The sequence below is a fragment of the Acinonyx jubatus genome, chromosome B1, assembly GCF_027475565.1.
Source record: "Acinonyx jubatus isolate Ajub_Pintada_27869175 chromosome B1, VMU_Ajub_asm_v1.0, whole genome shotgun sequence".
NCBI lineage: Eukaryota > Metazoa > Chordata > Mammalia > Carnivora > Felidae > Acinonyx > Acinonyx jubatus.
Window position 1 is genome coordinate 27,536,107 of NC_069382.1, and position 19,915 is coordinate 27,556,021.

Consider the following 19,915-nt stretch of genomic DNA (forward strand, 5'->3'; position numbering starts at 1 on the left):
TATTAATTACCATATTCCTAAAATAAACTTCATCATAACATATTATCCTTCTTATATATATGAGTAGATTCCATTTGTATCTTTTTAAGGATTTTTACATCTGTATTTATGAGATAATGGTGTATAATTTAAATACTTTATTTAAAACTGTAAATAAATTTGCGTTCTGGACCCAACCCTGCTATCAACCAGAAGAACTGTCCCTATAATAAGCTAGCCATTTAATTTCCCTGGACTTCAGAGTTTCTAAATTCAAATATAATTGTTAGAATTAATTCAGACAGGAGCTGAGCCAGTGTTTCTCAAACTTCAGCCTGTATCAATCACCTGAAGGGTTTATTAAACCACAGACTGTTGAACTGCTTTCCCAGAGTTTCAGACTAAACAGATTTAGGAAGTGGCCCCCAAATTTTCACTCCTGGTAAATTCCCAAGTTTAAAACAAAAACAAAAACAAAAACAAAAACAAACTACCTAGGTGATGATGATGATGCCATTGTTTGGAGAATGACACTTTGAGAACCACTGGGCTAGTAAACCAAAATAATCAAATTTTTCAACATGATGGGTTTCTTTTCATGTTTATTTACTTTGAAAGAGAGAGAGCAAGAGCTGGGAAGGGGCAAAGAGACAGGGAGAAAGAATCCCAAGGAGGCTCCACACTGCCAGCACAGAGCCCAACACGGAGCTCGATCTCACAGAACCATGAGATCATGACCTGAGCCAAGACCTGAGCCAAAACCAAGAGTCAAACACTTAACCGAATGAGCCACTCAGGCACCCCTCAACATGATGTTTTAAATAACCAAGATATATCCACATAAAACCACAATAAAGGGTAATGGTGAGAACTGTGAGAACTGAGAGAAAATCATTCTAATAAAAACAAAGTGCACTACAGGGATATGTTGTCTCAGGACTAGTGTCACATTAGGAGAAAGTAGCATCCTTCATAAGGGCATTTTCAAAATAATTTGCTTTTTTTAAGACAACACTTTTAAGCAATGATATTTGTTTTACATTAACTTTTTCTATTAAAACCCTTCTGGGGCGCCAGGGTGACTCAGTTGGGCATCTAACTCTTCATTTCAGCTCAGGTCATGATCCCAGCGTCGTGGGATCAAGCCGTGTTGAGCTCTGCACTGAGCATGGAGCCCTATTGAGATTCTTCCTTTCTCTTTCTTTCTCTCTCTCTCTCCCCTGCCCGCCCCCCCAACCCTGGCTCAATCTCTCTAAAGCAATTAATTAATTAAATCCTTCTAAAATGGACCATGAAATTCTTCTATCTTTTCAAACAAGTCCACTAAACATTTAAACATCTCAGGAGCTAGTGAGATGTGTTGGGCAGTTTGTCCGTGTGCCAAATGTTCTCAGTATTATGATTTTGAAGTTCTTGAATCTGCCTTCAATTTTTTTTCCTGTTTAGTACCCCTAAACCCAATTAGCAAATCCCACTGTGCCTATCTTAAAAAGTTCTCTTACGGTGCCCCTTGAACTTTCTCCATATAATTTCTACGTAATTTTCACTAAGCAATTAAAAAGTTCCTCTTTAAATAAATGAATAAGTTGTAAGGAGTTTTCTGTTATTAACTTTTTTGCTTCCTAAGCTCTTGGTTTTATCAGATCTTCAAAAATGGGACAGCTGAAAACCTTCCAAGAATCAATCTACAGATCACCTCCCATATGTATTCTTTTCCCTTTTCATAAATAGGCCCTCTCCTGTTTACAGCAACAAAAAAGGTAACACTCTCACTTCCACCTAGAATTTATGATACATTGCCTGGAGATGTAATAAACTCTGGGGACCCCCAAAAAAGGGCAAGTCAAAAAATATTGTTTGGAAGAACAACTTATAAACAATGAAGTGTCATAAACTATCCACTATAGGGCTTCTTATCTTTTCTAGTCTTATATATTTTTCTAAGAGTTAAAAATAGGATAGTTTAGCTCCTGCTAGGATATTCTGATGTGATATTGTCTGTGAGCAATTCAGAGCAATTTCCTTTAAACAACTTTATCTCTTCCAACCCCACATACCCCACACTTCCATGCTGCACTGTCCAAAAATGCACTGTTCTTTTGGGAGAGGCTAATAACAGCAAAGTAAATAAAGGGAATATTGGCAAGAAATATCTAACAAGAAAACTAAATTTTTTGAGTACTTAAATATAAGTAATTCTCTTCAGCAATTCTCAAACCTCATTCCATGAATATCTATTAGCTTAAAGAAAAAGCACATTTAAAAAGCTTTAAATATCAATTAAGCAATATCAATTAAGAGGCTGACTTTATAACAAGTAGTTTCCAGGAACACCAAATTATTCAAATTATGCTCCATAAAACCCACAAAAACTATATACAAACTATTTTAGATTAAGTGTGCATTATTCGACATAGTTAAAACCTATTTTGTAAATCATATCATGAAACTTTTATTCTAAGTAAATTCTCCTATCTTTTGAACACTTTAATATTCTACCTCTAGTAAAAAAAAAAAAAATCAGTCATAGCTCACTGTAAGAATGAATCATTTTTAGCAATAGGTATTCTTCTACTTTATCACTAATTACCCCAAAATAAAATTTATGGCATTATTTCTGAATCATTCCCTTTTATTTCTATCTAAAAGCTGAATGCCAGAGATCAGAAGATGTAAGTCCACACATTTAGAAAAGCAGTAACACACTTTTCATATCCCTTCATATTAATTTATAATGATACAAATAGGTAAACAGCCTATTTGTTTTTAAAATTAAAAAAAGGATAAATTAATTCTATTGGACTCATCATATAATTTTAACCTCAACTACCTTAATAGTATCTTTCAGTATGCAATTCTATAACTTCTCAGTGGTTTTTATATTACTTAAAATATGCTTAACCTATTTATTTTAACTTAAAAGGAAAAGATATTTTATGATTAAAAACAAGTGTGATATAGCTGGTTGGTCTGACAATGGAGATGAGCTTTGTTAACTGGAAGATACTTTCTATAAATATAACAAGCTAAACTTTCAACCTACAGGTTTTGACTAAAATATATTTATATACAAATTAAGATAAAAGCATCTTATGAAAAAACTCCATTGGCAAACATGCACTGAAATTAATAATGTTTTTGGGAGGGGTGTCTGGGTGGCTCAGTCGATTGAAGGTCCAACTCTCGGTTTCAGCTTGGGTCATGATCTTGTGGTTTCGGGAGTTCAAGCCCTGCATTGGGCTCCGTACTTATGGTGCAGAGCCTGCTTGTGATTCTGTGTCTCCCTCTCCACCCCTTCTCAACTTATGCTGTCTCTCCAGCTCTCAAAATAAATAAATAAACTTAAAAAAATAATATTTTTATTTTCTCAATGACTTATGATTATATCAGATTAAAGAAAATGCCTATAAGGGGAAGAAGGAGGAACTGATATAATTAGACATTTGCTAAGTCTTGGTAAAGTCTTTATGATATACTTCATAAAAAATTAGGACCAGGTAATAAATCCTTTGACAAATTAGGTGATTCTCATTCTTTTGCTTTCAACAAAACTGAAGGAGTAGAACCTAATAAAACATTAAACTAATGGATGCTTGATGATAAATCTTTAAGTAATTTCTGATATAACTTGGAAGGTTTTACTATCACAAAACTTCCAGCAGAATGAGCTTATTTAAATGAACACTTATTTTTTAATAAATAAACAACCTACAAAATCTAAAAAGAACAGAAATTGGTGCCAAATCTGATTTCATTCTATCAATACATATTACATATCGCCAGATACAAAAACTTCTGGAAGAAGAGAGGAGACAATTCCATTCACTTCATTAAAAAATGAACCCCGAGGGCTGCCTGGGTGGCTCAGTCAGTTGGGTGTCCGACTTTGGCTCAAGTCAATGATCTCACAGTTGATGTCTCTCTCTCAAAAATAAATAAAAACGTTAAAAATAAATAAATAATGCCAAGTGCGCCTGGGTGACTCAACTGGTTAAGCGTTCAACTTCAGCTCAGGTCATGAGTTCGAGCCCCATGTCAGGCTCTGGGCTGACAGCTCAGAGCCTGGAGCCTGCTTCAGATTCTGTGTGTGTCTCTCTCTCTCTCTCTACCCCTACCCTACTCATGCCTCTCTCTCTCTCTCTCTCTCTCTCTCTCTCTCTCTCCCTCCCTCCCTCAAGTAAATGAACATTAAGAAAATTTTTTTGAGAAAATGAACCCCTGCTGAATAACTATTACACACAAAGCAAATTTTATCAAAATTTTAATATATGTAAGTTATTCTAATCAACTGTGTGCTAATAATTTTGACAGTAGTTAGAACCTTATGGTCACAAGTTTTTTGTTGTTGTTGTTTTGTTTTGTTTTTTTAATGTTTATTTTTGAGAGAGAGAGTGTGCGCACAAGCCGGGAAGGGGCAAAGAAAGAAGGAGACAGAGGGTCCGGAGTGGGCTCTGTGCTGACAGCAGAGAGCCTGATGTGGGGCCCAAGCTCATGAACCATGAGATCATGACCTGAGCTGAAGTTGGATGCTTAACTGACCGAGCCACCCAGGCACCTCAAGAAAAACATTTCCAATTCCAATTTATATATAGTATTGTAGCAAATAAGTTTGACAGATGATGATTAAAATATTTTCAAGAATAAAAATAGAGAACATTAGGATAAAATGCACTGGAAGTAACAGAACAGACATACAAGTTCAAAAGGAAAATAATTAAAATTTCCAAACATATGTTTGTGTTTACATTTTTAATAAATAATGGGACTTAGAACCCCTTAGAGGTATTTTGTTGAAATGTGACAATATGTCAGAAATTCCATCCTTTTGCTGAAAAACTGTTATTGTCAATTTCAATATGTGTAAAGGGACACACAATCTCTGGAAACTGTTTCAGGAAATAATTGAGCACAAATTTGAAGACAACAGTCCTAAAGAAAGTGAGAAGGGTCATACAGATTAAGTGAAGACTGTTATCAACAGAGTAACAAAAATATGACATTTGAATGTCAATCTCCCTCAATAAACTAACATCCATGAGGGCATATTTTTCTAGGTAGTCCCACCATTAATGCTATAAATAGCATACAGGTTTTAATAACTTGTTTACCACATAGGGGAATAAGTGGATGGAATGAATAGTGAATATGTATCAAAGTGTATTATTTGATAATGGGAAATTACAAACTAACTGATTTCTACTACAAGTCAAATATAAACTACAAATTTCAGTCAGAGTCAGACATTGACATTAAGTCTCTTAAATTACACAACAAAAGGCCTAACAAAAAAAATTTTTGATTTCTATTTTAAGCAATACATAGCTGAAATTTGAAATAACAAAAACAGCATTTTGACTTTTTTGAAGAGATACAAATAGTAACTAAAAAGGAATGAGTTTGGCAGAAGGGGGAAAATTTGAAATCATTTAGCCATAAATGAAATTTCATTTTAATAAGTGAAGTTAGGACTCAAAGTCTTTGGTAAAGCCAAAATGTTATATCATCAGAAGTTCAAAACTTACCTCAAAAAAAAAAAAAAAAAAAAAAACAAAAACAGTATATCCTCCATCAAATCTTAAATTCTAAGTCTTTTGTGAGACAATGTTTTTCTAAGACCTTCAGTAATTTTCTAGTTTCCTCCTCCAAAGATTGCAGAAATGCCATCATCACCATATGCCTGAACTACGTAGTTTTTACTTTTCACGTCGGTGGAAATAAGAGTATGCAAATCATTCACATCTTTCCACTGGTTTTGCCAGCAAGTATTGAGTAATTGGAAGGTGACTGTATCTACTGCCTGGGCTAATTTATAAGTGAAATGGTGGGCTTAAATTGTATAGTTGAATTAACGTAAATTAAATATGGGGCGCCTGGGTGGCCCAGTTGGTTAAGAATCCGACTTCAGCTCAGGTCATGATCTCATAGTTTCATGAGTTGTAGCCCAGCGTCAGGCTCTGTGCTGACAGCTCAGAGCCTGGAGCCTGCTTCTGACTCTGTGTCTCCCTCTCTCTGCCCCTCCCCTGCTCATGCTGTCTCTCAAAAATAAACGTTTAAAAAAAATTTTTTAAATATACTTAAGTAACTTGTAGCAGTACTAATCTGATATAATGTAAAAGGCTTAAAATATTTTTTAATTGGATTTTATTTTATTTTTTTATTTTATTTATTTTTTTTTTTAATTTACATCCAAATTAGTCATCATAGAGTGCAACAAGATTTCAGGAGTAGATTCCTTAGTGTCTCTTACCCATTTAGCCCATCCCCCCTCCCACAACCCCTCCAGTAACCCTCCATTTGTTCTCCATGTTTATGAGTCTCTTACGTTTTGTCCCCCTCCCTGTTTTTATATTATTTTTGTTTCCCTTTCCTTCTGTTCATGTTTTGTCTCTTAAAGTCTTCATATGAGTGAAGTCATGATTTCTGTCTTTCTCTAATTTCACTTAGCATAATACCCTCCAGTTCCATCCACGTAGTTGCAAATGGCAAGATTTCATTCTTTTTGATTGAAAAGGCTTAAAATATTAAATATTTTTTAGTTTTACTGAGGTGTAGTAGGGATACAAAAGACTGCACATATTGAAACATGCAATTTGATAAATTTTGACATGTATATACAAATTTACTTCTGAAAATCCCAATCCTCTTCCCCTGCCAAAAAGTTAAATAGGATTTGTGTCATTTGAGAAAAGTACTTACCTTCATGTAATTCACAATCTTAGCAAGAACGCCAAACTTATACCCAGAGCTTCCTGACAGAGCTTTCAAGTTAAATGATCCATTGCTATGATCTGGAAATGAAGTTCAAAAAACAATTATAACATGTTCCTGTTAGATTTGATTATGACATTTAAGCAGCTAAGATTTTTAACTCTAGTAAAACATTTCTTGTTTCGAGTTTTTCCACCCAGTGTATTCTACCCTGTAAAATTTTGGCGAACAATTCAAATCCTTGACTGTATAATAAATTTATCAATTTTCGCACTAAGAATAGGAACCAAGTATAAATAATTCAAAAGCATTAAAATACATTTCTTCTGTAAGTACCTCTGCCTCACTCTTTCCTTAATTCTGATTAGATTTTCTCCCAAGATTAGAGGCATGGTGTTTTTGTTTGTTTTTATTTTTGTTTCTTTTTTTGAAAGAGAGAGATAGAGTACCACCCAGGCACTCTAGAGGCATGGCTTTTTTTTTTTTAAAGTTTATTTAGTTTTAAATTTTTTTAATATTTATTTTTGAGAGAGAGCGCGCGCACGTGCGTGTGCACAAGCGGGGGAGGGGAAAAGAGAGGGAGACACAGAATCCGAAGCAGGCTCCAGGCCCCGAGCTATCAGCATAGGGCCCAATGTGGGGCTCAAACTCACAAACTGTGAGATCATGACCTGAGCCGAAGTCAGACGTTTAGCCAACTAAGCCACCCAGGCAACCCTATTTAATTATTTTGACAGAGAGAGAAGGTGCAAGTGGGAGAGGGTCAGAGAGAGAGGGAGAGAGAATCCCAAGCAGGCTCCGCACTGTCAGTGCAGAGCCTGAAATGGGGCTTGAACCCACCAACTGTGAGATGATGACCTGAGCCAAAGCTGGACGCTTCAGCACCCCTAGAGGCATAGCTTTTTAAACAAGAGGATAATACAAATCTCAATCTGACACACAGAGCTTTTCTAATAAACTTAAAACCATGAGAAATGAGTAAATTACTTCTGAGGTATAAAAAGTTCCATTTATCACCTATTACATCAATTTCTATCAATGTAAAGCAAATGGGAATAAAAGAAATGATACAATAACTAAACTTGAGAGATAAACTAAGGAAAAATAAATTATAGGCACTGCCACTGCAAAAACATGGATGCTTAAAAAGGGATGGCAGCATGAGGGGCGCCTGGGTGGCTCAGTTGGTGAAGCACCAGATTTCAGCTATCTGCCCCTTCCCTCCTCATGCTCTCTCTCTCTCAAAAATAAACATTAAAAAAAAGGGGGGGGGGGGATGACAGCAGGAAACAAGGAGCAAATCCTATAGAAGATAATTTGTTTCAGAACTTGTTATCATTTTGTTACATTTTATAGGCAAAAAACCTAATCCTACCATGAATCACAAAATGCATTCCATTAGTCATAAGGAGGAATAGTTCAAAAAGTAAACTCATCATAAATACTAGAAAAACACTTCAGGGACACCAGTCGGTTGAGCATCCAACTCTTGCTCAGATCATGATGCCAGGGTTGTGGGTTCAAGCCCTACAACAGGCTGCACACTGAGCATGGAGCCTACTTGAGACTCACTCCCTCTCTCTCCCCCCCTCCCTCTGCTCCTCTCCCAGGCTGGCACTCAGGAAGGGAGGGAGGGAGGGAGGGAGGGAGGGAGGGAGGGAGGGAGGGAGGGAGGAAGGAAGGAAGGAAGGAAGGAAGGAAGGAAGGAGAGAGAGAGGGAGGGAGGGAGGGAGGGAGGGAAGAAAAGGAAGGAAGGAAGAAAGAAAACAAAAAAAGCAAAAAAACAAAAAAAACAAACAACACCAGAAAAACATTTCAGAAGTACACATTCTATCAGGAAACCATAAACTCAGATATAAAGTTCTCATGTGGCTGATCCACAAAGGAAGAGGTTAAATAAAAAGCAGAGGTGGGGGGTGTAATCTCTGGCACCAGTTTTGTAACAATTTAAACAAATGAATGCATTAGAACAGTGCAAGTCAAATGTAAGGAGTGTCAAAGATCCAAAAAGAACAGCTTTTTTTTTTTCCAGAGAATAGTTTTTAGATGGCAACATAATACTTCTTTGAGATTAGTTCACAAGACTGCTTTACTGAACATGCTTTTTTTTGAGACTAAAACAAGACCATATACAGTTTTCCTTTAAAAATCACTGTTATAATTTTAACAACTTAACTGGCACATTAAAGTCTACTATGTTTCCAAAAATAATATTATGAATGCCTTACAGGCATGCTTTCACAGTATTTCAATTACGAAATACTACCTACGTGGTTCATTTTACCAAGGTGTTCGGGACACTTTAACAACAACAGCAATAACATTTACTGAACACTACTATTTGCCAAATGCATGCTAAATATTTATTTTCTCATTTAATCCCTCCCAAATAACCTGTCTCCCTTTAAACATAAGAAAACAGAGAAGTAGAAGAATACAGATTCAAATGCAGTTGTAAACACTGTGATACTGCCTTGTATAAGAATCATTAATGGGGCACCTGGGTGGCTCAGTTGGCTAAGCATCTGACTCAGGTTTTGGCTCAGGTCATGATCTCACAGTTTCATGAGTTTGAGCCCCGTGTTGGGCTTTGCATGGATAGTGCAGAGTGCAGAGCCTGCTTGGGATTCTCTATCCTTCTCCTTCCCTCAATGCCCCTCCCCTGCTCACATGGTCTCTGTCTCTCTCAAAATAAATAAGTAAGCTTAAATTTAGAAAAAGGATCATTAACTAGCCCTTAACACAGACTATTTCATCCGAGACGGGCTATTATTCAGTCAGAGTATAAAAATTCATAAGTGCAGATTTAACGTTTTACCTTTAGTAAAATATTAAGTTTACCCTAGTGATGAATCATTACATTCTACTCCTGAAATCATTATTACAGTATATATTAACTTGGACTTAAATTTAAAAAAGAAAAAGAAAAGTTCATCCTATACTCCTCTGTAAACAACTAAGTGGGAAAGCTATGAAAAGCAGATGACACTATGTTAAGGATACGCATTACACAAATGTTCAATCATGAACTACATGCAGTTTTGTTTATCATGGAGTCTTAAACATTTAGCTAAGTGCCAGGCAGAGTAAACACTCAGTAAATATTAGCTGAATGAATGAAGGTAGTAAGAGTATTTCTATGTACTCTTTTATAGTCCAAGAAAATAATTCACTAATTTATCTATTATTTTATTTATTTTTAAATGTTTGTTTTTGAGATGGTGGAAGGAGGGGCAGAGAGAGAGGGAGACAGGATCTGAAGCAGGCTCTGTGCTGACAGCAATGAGCCCAATGCAGGGCTAGAACTCATGAACCGTGAGATTATGACCTGAGCCAAAGTCGGACGCTTAACCAACTGAGCCACCCTGGTGCTCCTGTCTCTTATTTTTAAAAAATAATGTGACCTATAAAATAAAGCCTGCATAGCAAGCATTTGTCTGCTATTGCTATAATAGCCTCTCCCTAATGTATAACCTTGATACTGTTATGTTTGGACCCCACACAACTCTAAATAATAGGTCATAAATACAAATATTCTAGCTTCAAAGCACTGAAGTTGTTGATTGTTTTGCCAGTTTTTAAAAAAGTTTTGAGTATAGTTGACACACAATGTCAGTTTCAGGTGTACAACACAGTGATTCAACTTCTCTACAGGTCATACTATGCTCACAAGTATAGCTACCATCTGTCAGCACATAACACTATTATAGTATCACTCACTATATGCTGTACCTTTTATTCCTTTCTTACCATTTAAATTTCACAGACTGATTCTTTTTAATGTTTTATGTCTTTATTCTGAAAGAGAGAGAGAGAGAGAGAGAGTGTGCATGTGAGCAGGGGAGGGCAGAAAGGAGAGGGAATCCCAAGCAGGCTCTATGTTGTCAGTGCAGAGCCCAATGCAAGGCTCGAACTCGTGAACCGTGAGATCATTACCTGACCTGGGCCAAAATCAAGAGTCAGATGCTTAACTGACTTAGCCACCCAGGCGCCCCATTTCACAGACTGCTTTTTAATGTAGGTGGTGTACCTACCAAAACTAACCCTATCCCAACGAGCAGAGCTGAAAACCTTATTTCTTTTCCCTTAGAATTTCTCCTAAATCAAACCACCACATGGAAATAATCATTTCCAGAGGGCAAGATTTATAGAGAACACAAGTACTGAAAGAAAATATCATTTATGAGATTTTATGCCCACTTCCGGGAGGAAATATTAAGCTGGTAAACCTGGACTGTTTGTTTCCTAGGTTACTACCTCTCTCAATAGTACCTTCTAGCCCTAGCCGTGAAATACTCACTGAAGGATCCGGAATTTTATGGTTAAACACTAAGGAATCACCAGTTCATTACTAACTCAAATTCCTTTGCAGAAATTTACCTTAAGGACAAAAAATGAGGCAAGAAAAAGAGGGGACAGTTGATATCCCAGACAGCTCTATTCAAGTTTATGAATGATTTACACTTAAGGGTGGCAGGACTTAATGCAAATGAACGAGGAGGAAACTGTCAGCTGCATTGTGGTTCAACCAATAGAAGCACAGCTCCATCTTGGATGTGCACTGGACTGCATTACAAACAGACGATACCATCGCTTCAACAGCAGCCTTCAGACAAGAGGTAGGTTTATGCGATCTTTTGCATTTAGTAATACATGTCCTTATGATGTAATTTAAAAAATCTTTTACCATAAAAACCAAGCAGAAAGCTTTGTTCCAACTAAAGACCAAAAAAGGCACTGTATTCATTTCGCTGCTTGGTAGGATTTTATTATGAAAATGTGAAGACTGCCTTGTGCTATTTGATAAGCACCCTCACCATCTGTGCCTTATGGAAAATTCATGAGATTTTCTATGAACCTGATCTATATCCAGACCTTAGAGTAAACCATAAGCATTTAATGTTAAGTGGTTACTTGCTAATTTATTTTCTCTGAGCTATTTCATTTCAGCAATTTGGTCTGCCTTAACAAAGGATTTTGCTTAAAGAAAAATCTAGACTAAAAGCAAATCCTGGACTAAAGCTTTCTGATTATATGTACAAATTATATTGCTGGTAAAAAGCAGTCACTTACAAGAAAGTTTGTTATATTTGTTATATTTTAACAAATATGAGAAAATAGTTCAAAACTGTTTATTTGACTTTGAGTGCAGATGCCGAAAATGCTGAGAAATTGTCATAATTGTGATTTTTACATAAAAATAAAAGGACCATAAAGGTTATCATCATATAGGCTGCATTATACTGTAACCAAAAAGATCAATTTGTGGAGCTTCAGACTTTCCTAATATTTTAATTAAAATTATTCCTTCCAGTTAAATTTTAAAATCTGTATTACTGTAATACACAAGTCATTCTATTATTAAACAACCTTCTTAAATAGCCTTTCATTTTTTATATGGCACAAAAATATTTATAACCATATTTCAATATAATGTTAACATTATTCTTAAACTGATCCTCAAACACATAGCAAGTCTTTTTAATAAACTACATTTTAAAATAAAAAGATGTTTTAAGAAGAACTGGTTAAGGGAGGAATATATGTACCTTTCGAGGTAGGTATTAAGATTATTTTCATGGCTGAGAGTAACTGTTCATGTCTATTAAAAAATCAGTATCAACTACTAGCCAAATTTCTAATTTTATAATAGTCAAGCATGAAAATATTGTTACTTAGTAAGGCTGGAGTTCCAGGATATTACCTACACATACTGATCTAGAGATTCAACTTCTGCCCTTTGCTGATAAATTTATTTCAATTTTAAGACTATTTTCCTAATTTTTATTCATTCCATTTCTTACTCAGCATTCAGAAGCATGAGCAAAGCATCCCTGGCAAAGCCCAAAGGTTGCTGTAAGAAGATATTGTATCTCCCTAGGTTCAGCACAATGGGGTTAATTACCTAGAAAATATTCCTGCTTGCTGTAGAAAGTATGGGACCCAAAAAAAGTCTCAAATAAAAAACCTTGTCAAATAAAACAGTTTACAATTTACCTGGAATTTCAGTTACAAATACTCTCCCCTATTATTAGCACTATAATCAGCCTACATCTTCCTGGTGATCTAACTATAGTTAGCACAGATGTAGGTTCACTGCTCTTTCACCAAACTGACCAGACGTGTGGCCTGCCTCAGACAGGTCCAGAGCTGGGTGTACTGCTCTATATCTAAAGGCCAATATGATTAATTGATCATATCTCAAAGTGATATGCTTAAAGGCACTAGAGAATTCAACTCAAGGGTTTTAACATAATTAGAGCAAAAGCATAATTTTATTCTTATCTGACAATTCAAGGTTCCAGAACACTTCCAAGTCTTAGCCCCATAAATATTTCACTAGGGCCTTCTGAAATGGGAGGGAAAGAAAGGTGAAGAGAATAGATCAAAAGTTAACTAAAACAAAAACAACAAAACACTACTTAATACTCCCCATTCCTGTAATGAAATTTTAAAGGGGAGGAAGATTCAAAAAAGTACACAATTTTTTTTTTACCATTTACTCTTCTTTTTCATAAAGCATGTTTATAGCAGGTACTTGATATAAACTTACATTTTAATTTCAAAAGTACAGTCTCAGAGTACAAGAAAATCCTAATAATAATACTTTTCTGCATGTCTAATTATGTCTCCTCCATCAAAGTAAGTTTCAGATTTTACCCTAAATTTAGCACAAAAAATTGCTAGAGCTCTACTGTACATAAAAATAAACCACATTAAATTTAAGGTAGAAAATGACCCCATATTTCACAGTGTACTTTTCAGATATGCCCAAAAGCTAACTAGAGAGTGAATGTTTTGAGTTGCTCATCAGTTATCAATACACTCACAGGAGAGGCAAACTGTCATCATTTACAACATAAACTGTCATCATTTACAACATGTGTATACTCTTCCTTAAACTGCTTAGACACTTCTAATCAAAATACTGTTTACTGATTCCAGTTTTAATTTTTTAGAAGTAATCCAGAAAACTCAATAAATATATTAAACAGATAGATAACACAACAGACTTTTAAAACCAAAGGAAAGGAATACTTTTAAAATGTATTAGTTTGGGTTTGGATAAGTACTATATTCATATGGTTCAAAAACTAAAATATAACAAGATATACCTTGAAAAATCTCACACACATCCCTGTTTCTCAGCTCTACCCTCCAACAAACCCACCAAGTAATCACTGTTATTTCTGGTCTATATCTTTCCAAATGTTTGCAGAGATTCAAGCAAATAAAAATATATACTATTTCCCCCTTTCCTACGCATACTGTCCTGCATCTTGCTCTTTTCACTTAACAGTGATTTCACCTAAAAATCTTTCCTTATCACTACAGTTACCTCATTCACACATAATATTGAATTGTATGGATATATTAATTTTAACCAGAATAGTTCATTGATGGGTACAAGCTAACTTCAAATAATTGAATTTAGTTTGTGTCTGCCTGCCTGCCCCTGCCTTCTCCCTTCTCTTCCCTCCCTCCGTTTTTTTTGGGGGGGGAGGGGTCAAGAGGGCTTGAAAAATTTTAAACTGTTCACTTGTACCTCAAAAACAAAATAGAATATAAAGTTCCTTAAACCAACTTTCAAATAATTCTTATTTTTTTTTTACATTTATTTATTTTTTGAGAGACATAGAGAGATAGAGCACAAGTTGGGGAGGGGCAGAGAAAGAAGGAGACACAGAATCTGAAGCAGGTTCCAGGCTCTGAGCTGTCAGCACAGAGCCTGACGCGGGGCTTGAATTCACAAACCGTAAGATCATGACCTGAGCCGAAGTTGGATGCTTAACCGACTGAGCCACCCAGGCACCCCAGAATTCTAACTTTTTTTTTTTTAAGTTTATTTGAGAGAGAGCGAGCGCAAGCAGGGTAGGGGCAGAGAGAGGAGAAAGAGAGGAGAGAGAGAATCCCAAGCAGACTCCCCGCTGTCAGCACAGAGCCCAACATGGGGCTCGAACTCATGATCTACGAGATCAAGACCTGAGCTGATGGCAGCCGCTTAACCGATTGAGCCACCCAAGCACCCCTCCAATAATTATAAAATTTCTATTTCATTTTGAAATAGGAACATACATTAGTCTTTACAACTTCTCCTCAGTTTTAAAGTCAATACAAATGAGAAACCCCTATTCATAAAAAGTTAAAATACAAAGTAATAATTTCAGTACAATTTCAACCAGGTAGGAGTTATAGATTTATATTGCCAATTTCTAGAAGGAACAAATTAAAAGTTTGATATGTTAGCAAGACAGGATTATTAGCTAAGTTTTTAATTTTTTTAAAAATTAGTATAATGTAAAAATTAAAAAAATTACTATAACACTTCTGAAATCAATAATTAAATAGTATTTAAGTTAATTAATAAGGTACATTAGACTAATTTAAGAGACATAATGTGGGAAAAAATTCCCAGATTTTAAAAAGGTATCAATCTGGGGTACCTGGCTGGCTCAGTTGGTAGAGCATGCAGCTCTTGATCTTGGGATTGTTTGAGTCCCACAATGGATTTAGAGATTACTTAAAAATGTAAATCTTAAGAAATAAAAAAAAAAAAAGGAATCAACCTGAAAGGCCTTGACAGAAAATCTAAGGAATATTCTCATCAATGCAGGAGAGGTCCTAGGTTTACCCAGGTAAAATTATTAGACAGACCCTCCTGTGTTTCTTCCTGCTTTTTATCTATCCATATAATAAATGGCCCTGTTGTTTATTTCCTCAAGGTCCTATTCTCCTTCTCCTCTTATATTTGCTCTACCTTTCAAAAAGGACCCGAAACTCATTCACAGTGAAGTAAATATAACAATGTGTACTATCCCTCCCAAAAGGATCTGCATTTTAGTAGTACTAAAAATTTTAAAGGACTTCCAAAGCTGAACATCTTCTAGGCATTTGTGTGTCTACACACACATGTCACTACTCTGTTAAGAAGGCTGGGTCAAAAAGGACTATTATTTGTCTCCAGTTGAGTCCGTTTCTATGGGTTACTTTACTTGGGTGCATGGTGATGAGAATCAGAGGCAGCACCAATGCAGAGGATGGAGGACTGGCCTATCAGGACATCCACATTAGACTCCCAGGGGCACCACTTACCATGTATTCTACATGAATGGCACTCACAACACAATATGAATGGTGCCCCCTGGAGGTCTGCAATGTAGCAGCCCCAGTTTCTGTAAGAATGTGCTAAGAAGTGGAGCATCTGAGTAGCTTAGTCAATTAAGCATCCAACTCTTGGTTTCGGCTCAGGTCATGTTCTCACGGTTCATGACACTGAGCCTTGAGTCAGGCTCCATGCTGACAGCACAGACAGAATCTTGGCATTCTCTCCCTCCTTCTCTCTCTGCCCTGACCCTGCTCACATTCTCTGTCTCAAAATAAATAAACATTAAAAAAAAAGGAATATGCTAAGAAGAGAAAAATTTAAGGGATAAAAGAGGGTAACTCTAAAAGGCTGGGTCTCCAAAGTTTGAAAATATTGTAATGTACTGGGAAGTTCATCACATACCTGTGTTCCAGACAATGTATTTTTGTATGTCCCAGAACTAATAAAAGCAACTGATTCAGTTACTGTCCATTAGTCTGTTGTCCCTTGTTTCAAGATGAAGGATCACCACAAACCATGAAACTGAAGGATTCTTAAATCCAAAAAAAAAAAATGAATTTAAGCCTTGACTTCTGGCCTCAGGGTTTTTTTGTTTTGTTTTGTTTTTTCAAAGAGAGAGCACAGAGAGAGAACAAGAGTGTATGCATGAGCAAGTGGGATAGAGACAGAGGGAGAGGAATGGAGAGAATCTTTAAAAAAACTTTTTCTATGTTTTTATTTTATTTTTGAGAGGGAGAGACAGAGTGCGAGTGGGAGAGGGGCAGAGAAAGAGGGAGACACAGAATCTGAAGCAGGCTCCAGGCTCTGAGCTGTCAGCACAGCCTGATGTAGGACTCGAACTCACAGACCGTGAGATCATGACCTAAGTTGAAGTCAGACGCTTAACTGACTGAGCCACCCAGGTGCCCCAGGAATGCAGAGAATCTTAAACAGGGTCCACACCCAGCACAGAGCCAGAGTCAGGGCTTCATCCAAGGACTGGTGAGATCATGACCTGAGATGAAATCAAGAGTCGGCCATTTAACCAACTGAACCACCAAGGTACCCCTCAGATCATCAATTTCACCTTCAAAATACACAAAGGAAGAACCAAGTCCATCCAGAGAGATGCAGTTACTTGCCAAGCAAATATGATTTAAAGGAAAAAACCTTTCGTGTCCCTGGCTGGCTCAGTCAGTAGAGCATGTGACTCATGACCTCGGGTTGTAAGTTCAAGCCCCATGTTGGGCACAGAGTTTACTTAAAAGTGATAAATTATAAAAAGAAAACAAAAACCTTGGAAAGTATTACTTTATTAAAGTTTTAAAATTACATGTATAAAGAAAACAAAAATTTAAGGAATTATACTGTTATGGATTTGGGCTTTAAGTCACTTTTTCATCTTTGTTGGTGTGACAATGCTATGGTGGCTATGTTTACAAACAGAACCCTCACCTTAAGAGATATGTACTGAAGATGTCTAGGAGAAGTGATGATGTCTGGGATTTGCTTCAAAATAATCTAGGGGCATGGGGCGCCTAGGTGGCATAGTCAGAAGAGCATGCAACTCTTGATCTCAGGGTTGTGAGTTCAAGCCCCACACTGGGTATAGAGATTACTTAAACAAACTTGAAAAATATAATCTATGAGGTAGAAACAAATGGGTAAAGACAAATTGGTAACTGAAGCTGTATTATGAGAATACAGGGGTTCATTATACTCTTACTCTTCAACTATCTTAAAGTTTTGTCTAATTGAAATATACTCTCACACACAAGTATCTTCAGCATTCAGAATACTATCTGGGACACAGTAGGTAAATATTTGTTTATAACAATGAATGAAAGTCTATTTACAACTATGTAGGAAAGAAAAATCACACAAAATAAGTCATTTCTTTAATAAAATAAAGCTTTCAAACTGACAGCAGTCATTGAATTAATAAAGTGGAACTATTTTTTCCCCTTATTTCCAAAATTTTCTCAGTATATAAGCATTTTATAATTTTTTAAAATTAAGTTTCAAGAAGAGGTGCCTGGTGACACAGTCGGCTAAGCATCTGGTTCTTGGTTTCGGTTCAGGTCATGATCTCACAGTTTGTACATCAGAGCCCCTTGCTGGGCTCCATACTGACAATGCAGAGCCTGCTTGTCTTGCGCTCTCGCTCTCTCCCTCCCCCTCTCTGCCCCTCCCCCATGCACATGCATGCTCACTCTCTCAAAATAAAAATAAAAGTAAAATATTCATATCCATAGATCATTCAGGTATATGAACAGTTAATACTATCACATACTTAACAACAACAACAAAAAAAAAAATCCTAAGATTAAGGTCTCTTCATAGGCAACATGAACCTAAAATTTTATCATCCTTATTCTGAAAACCGTCATTATTTAGCTTTCCTTTCTCTAGTATTTTCACTCAGCCACTATATCTTGATTCAGGTCACCTGTCTTCAAAGTTTAAAGGAGAGGAAATAGGAGACAGAAATACACTGAGCCCACAAGGTAAGAATGATCCTCAAAGTTAATGAGAAAAGCTTTTCTGGGGGCAGTATGAAGAATACCACCTTAAAACACTAAGATTTTTTTGTATTTAACAGATCATTGACCACTGCTTTAGTTAAATTTTAAAACAATTCAACTTCTTTTTCCCCCTTCTATTAGCAGTTAGTTTCTGTATATAAACCTTAAGCATATGTATTTGTCTAGCAAATGACACACATGAAAAAAATACATGGTATGGGGGCACCTGGGTGGCTCAGTTAAGTATCCAACTTTTGATTTTGCCTCAGCTCATGATTTCACAGTTCCTGAGTTCGAGCCCCGCATCAGGCTCTGCACTGACAGCATGGAGCCTGCTTCAGATTCTGTGTCTCCCTCTCTCTTTGCCCCTCCCCACCCCTTTAAAAAATAAATAAATAAGCATTTAAAAAATATACATACATATATAGTATGGTTTACAGAGTACACTGCCATAGGATAAAGAAAAAATTCAAAAATACCATTTGGGCATTAATTCTGGCAGAAAATAAAAGAACTCACGTTACCTACATAGATTTACTAACAAGTCTTAGTACTGAGACTTCAATTGACAGATCCATAGAATTTGATTACATGTATTCATTTTCTACCTTTTTACAGATTCAAAAGAACCAATACAAGAAGTATAATCCCTAAGAATGGCCTCTCTGAGCTCCAGCCTCTGGAATGAAACCACTACATCTGTTTATCAGTACCTTGGTTTTCAAGTTCAAAAAATTTACCCTTTTCATGATAACTGGAACACTGCCTGCTTTGTCATTCTGCTTTTATTCATATTTACAGTGGTATCTTTAGTGGTGTTGGCTTTTCTTTATGAAGTGCTTGACTGTTGCTGCTGTGTAAAAAACAAGACTGTGAAAGATTTGAAAAGTGAACCAAACCCTCTTAGAAGTATGATGGACAACATCAGAAAACGTGAAATTGAAGTCGTCTAGCACTCTACCTAAGATGAACAAAATCTCTGCAAATAGCCTTCAACTACTGAAGAAAAAAGGAAAATTTTCTGAGGCCAACTGTTATTATAAAACTGACTCTTGAGGGGCACCTGATGGCTCAGTCAGCTAAGGGTCTGACTTCAGCTCAGGTCATGATCTCGTGATTCGTGAGTTTGAGCCCTGCGTTGGGCTCTGTGCTGACAGCACAGCTTCGGATTCTGTGTCTCCTCTTCTCTCTGTCCCTCCCCCCCCCCCCCCCCCCCCCCCCCCCCGCTCACACTCTTTCTCTCTCTCACAAAAATAAATAAACATTAAAAAAAATTTTTTTAACTGACTCCGATTCTGAATAATTAAAAGATTTCTAATAGAAGGGAAAAACAAGTTAAATATGCACTTTTTGTTTGTGTATCCCTTTCATTAAGTATACACAAAATCTTCACGAATGTGAATAAGTTACCAATGTACTTAAAATGACACTTCAAAAACTGGATAAAAGATTCCTAGATTTCAATATTAAGCAGCAAAATGTAAGCTAGAAAACACGAGAAAGATCAAATAACTTTGACCTACACAAACCATGTAGACCAAAACAATAACTACCCTCTGTGTGTTTTGGTAATAAAAATGCTATTTAAAATGCTTACCTAAATCCAAAGTGATTCCAC

General features: G+C 36.3%; 2 protein-coding genes across 6 annotated transcripts in view; one reads left to right on the forward strand and one right to left on the reverse strand.

Annotated features, from left to right (window-relative positions):
* GTF2E2 (general transcription factor IIE subunit 2) overlaps positions 1–19,915 on the reverse strand; it is a 78,057-nt gene that overhangs the window by 41,227 nt on the left and 16,915 nt on the right. For all 3 annotated transcript variants that reach the window (XM_027077316.2, XM_027077315.2, XM_027077317.2), the window contains exon 3: positions 6,676–6,767. In XM_027077316.2, the coding sequence (XP_026933117.1) occupies positions 6,676–6,767 (92 nt within the window). The remainder of the gene's footprint in view (positions 1–6,675; positions 6,768–19,915) is intronic.
* SMIM18 (small integral membrane protein 18) lies at positions 10,530–19,498 on the forward strand. Of its 3 annotated transcripts, XM_015062685.3 has the most exons (3): positions 10,530–11,306; positions 18,217–18,279; positions 18,916–19,498. In XM_015062685.3, the coding sequence occupies exon 3, from the start codon at positions 18,954–18,956 to the stop codon at positions 19,248–19,250; it is 297 nt and encodes a 98-aa protein (XP_014918171.1). In that variant the 5' UTR covers positions 10,530–11,306; positions 18,217–18,279; positions 18,916–18,953; the 3' UTR covers positions 19,251–19,498. The 3 variants fall into 3 exon arrangements, with proteins under 3 accessions (XP_014918171.1, XP_014918170.1, XP_053072354.1); XM_015062684.3 differs by lacking the exon at positions 18,217–18,279 and having other exon boundaries at positions 10,532–11,306; XM_053216379.1 differs by lacking the exon at positions 10,530–11,306 and having other exon boundaries at positions 18,209–18,279.

Bases quoted from the DNA above. Each gene is read 5' to 3' on its own strand.
- SMIM18 (XM_015062685.3), top strand. From the start codon at position 18,954: ATGGCCTCTCTGAGCTCCAGCCTCTGGAATGAAACCACTACATCTGTT.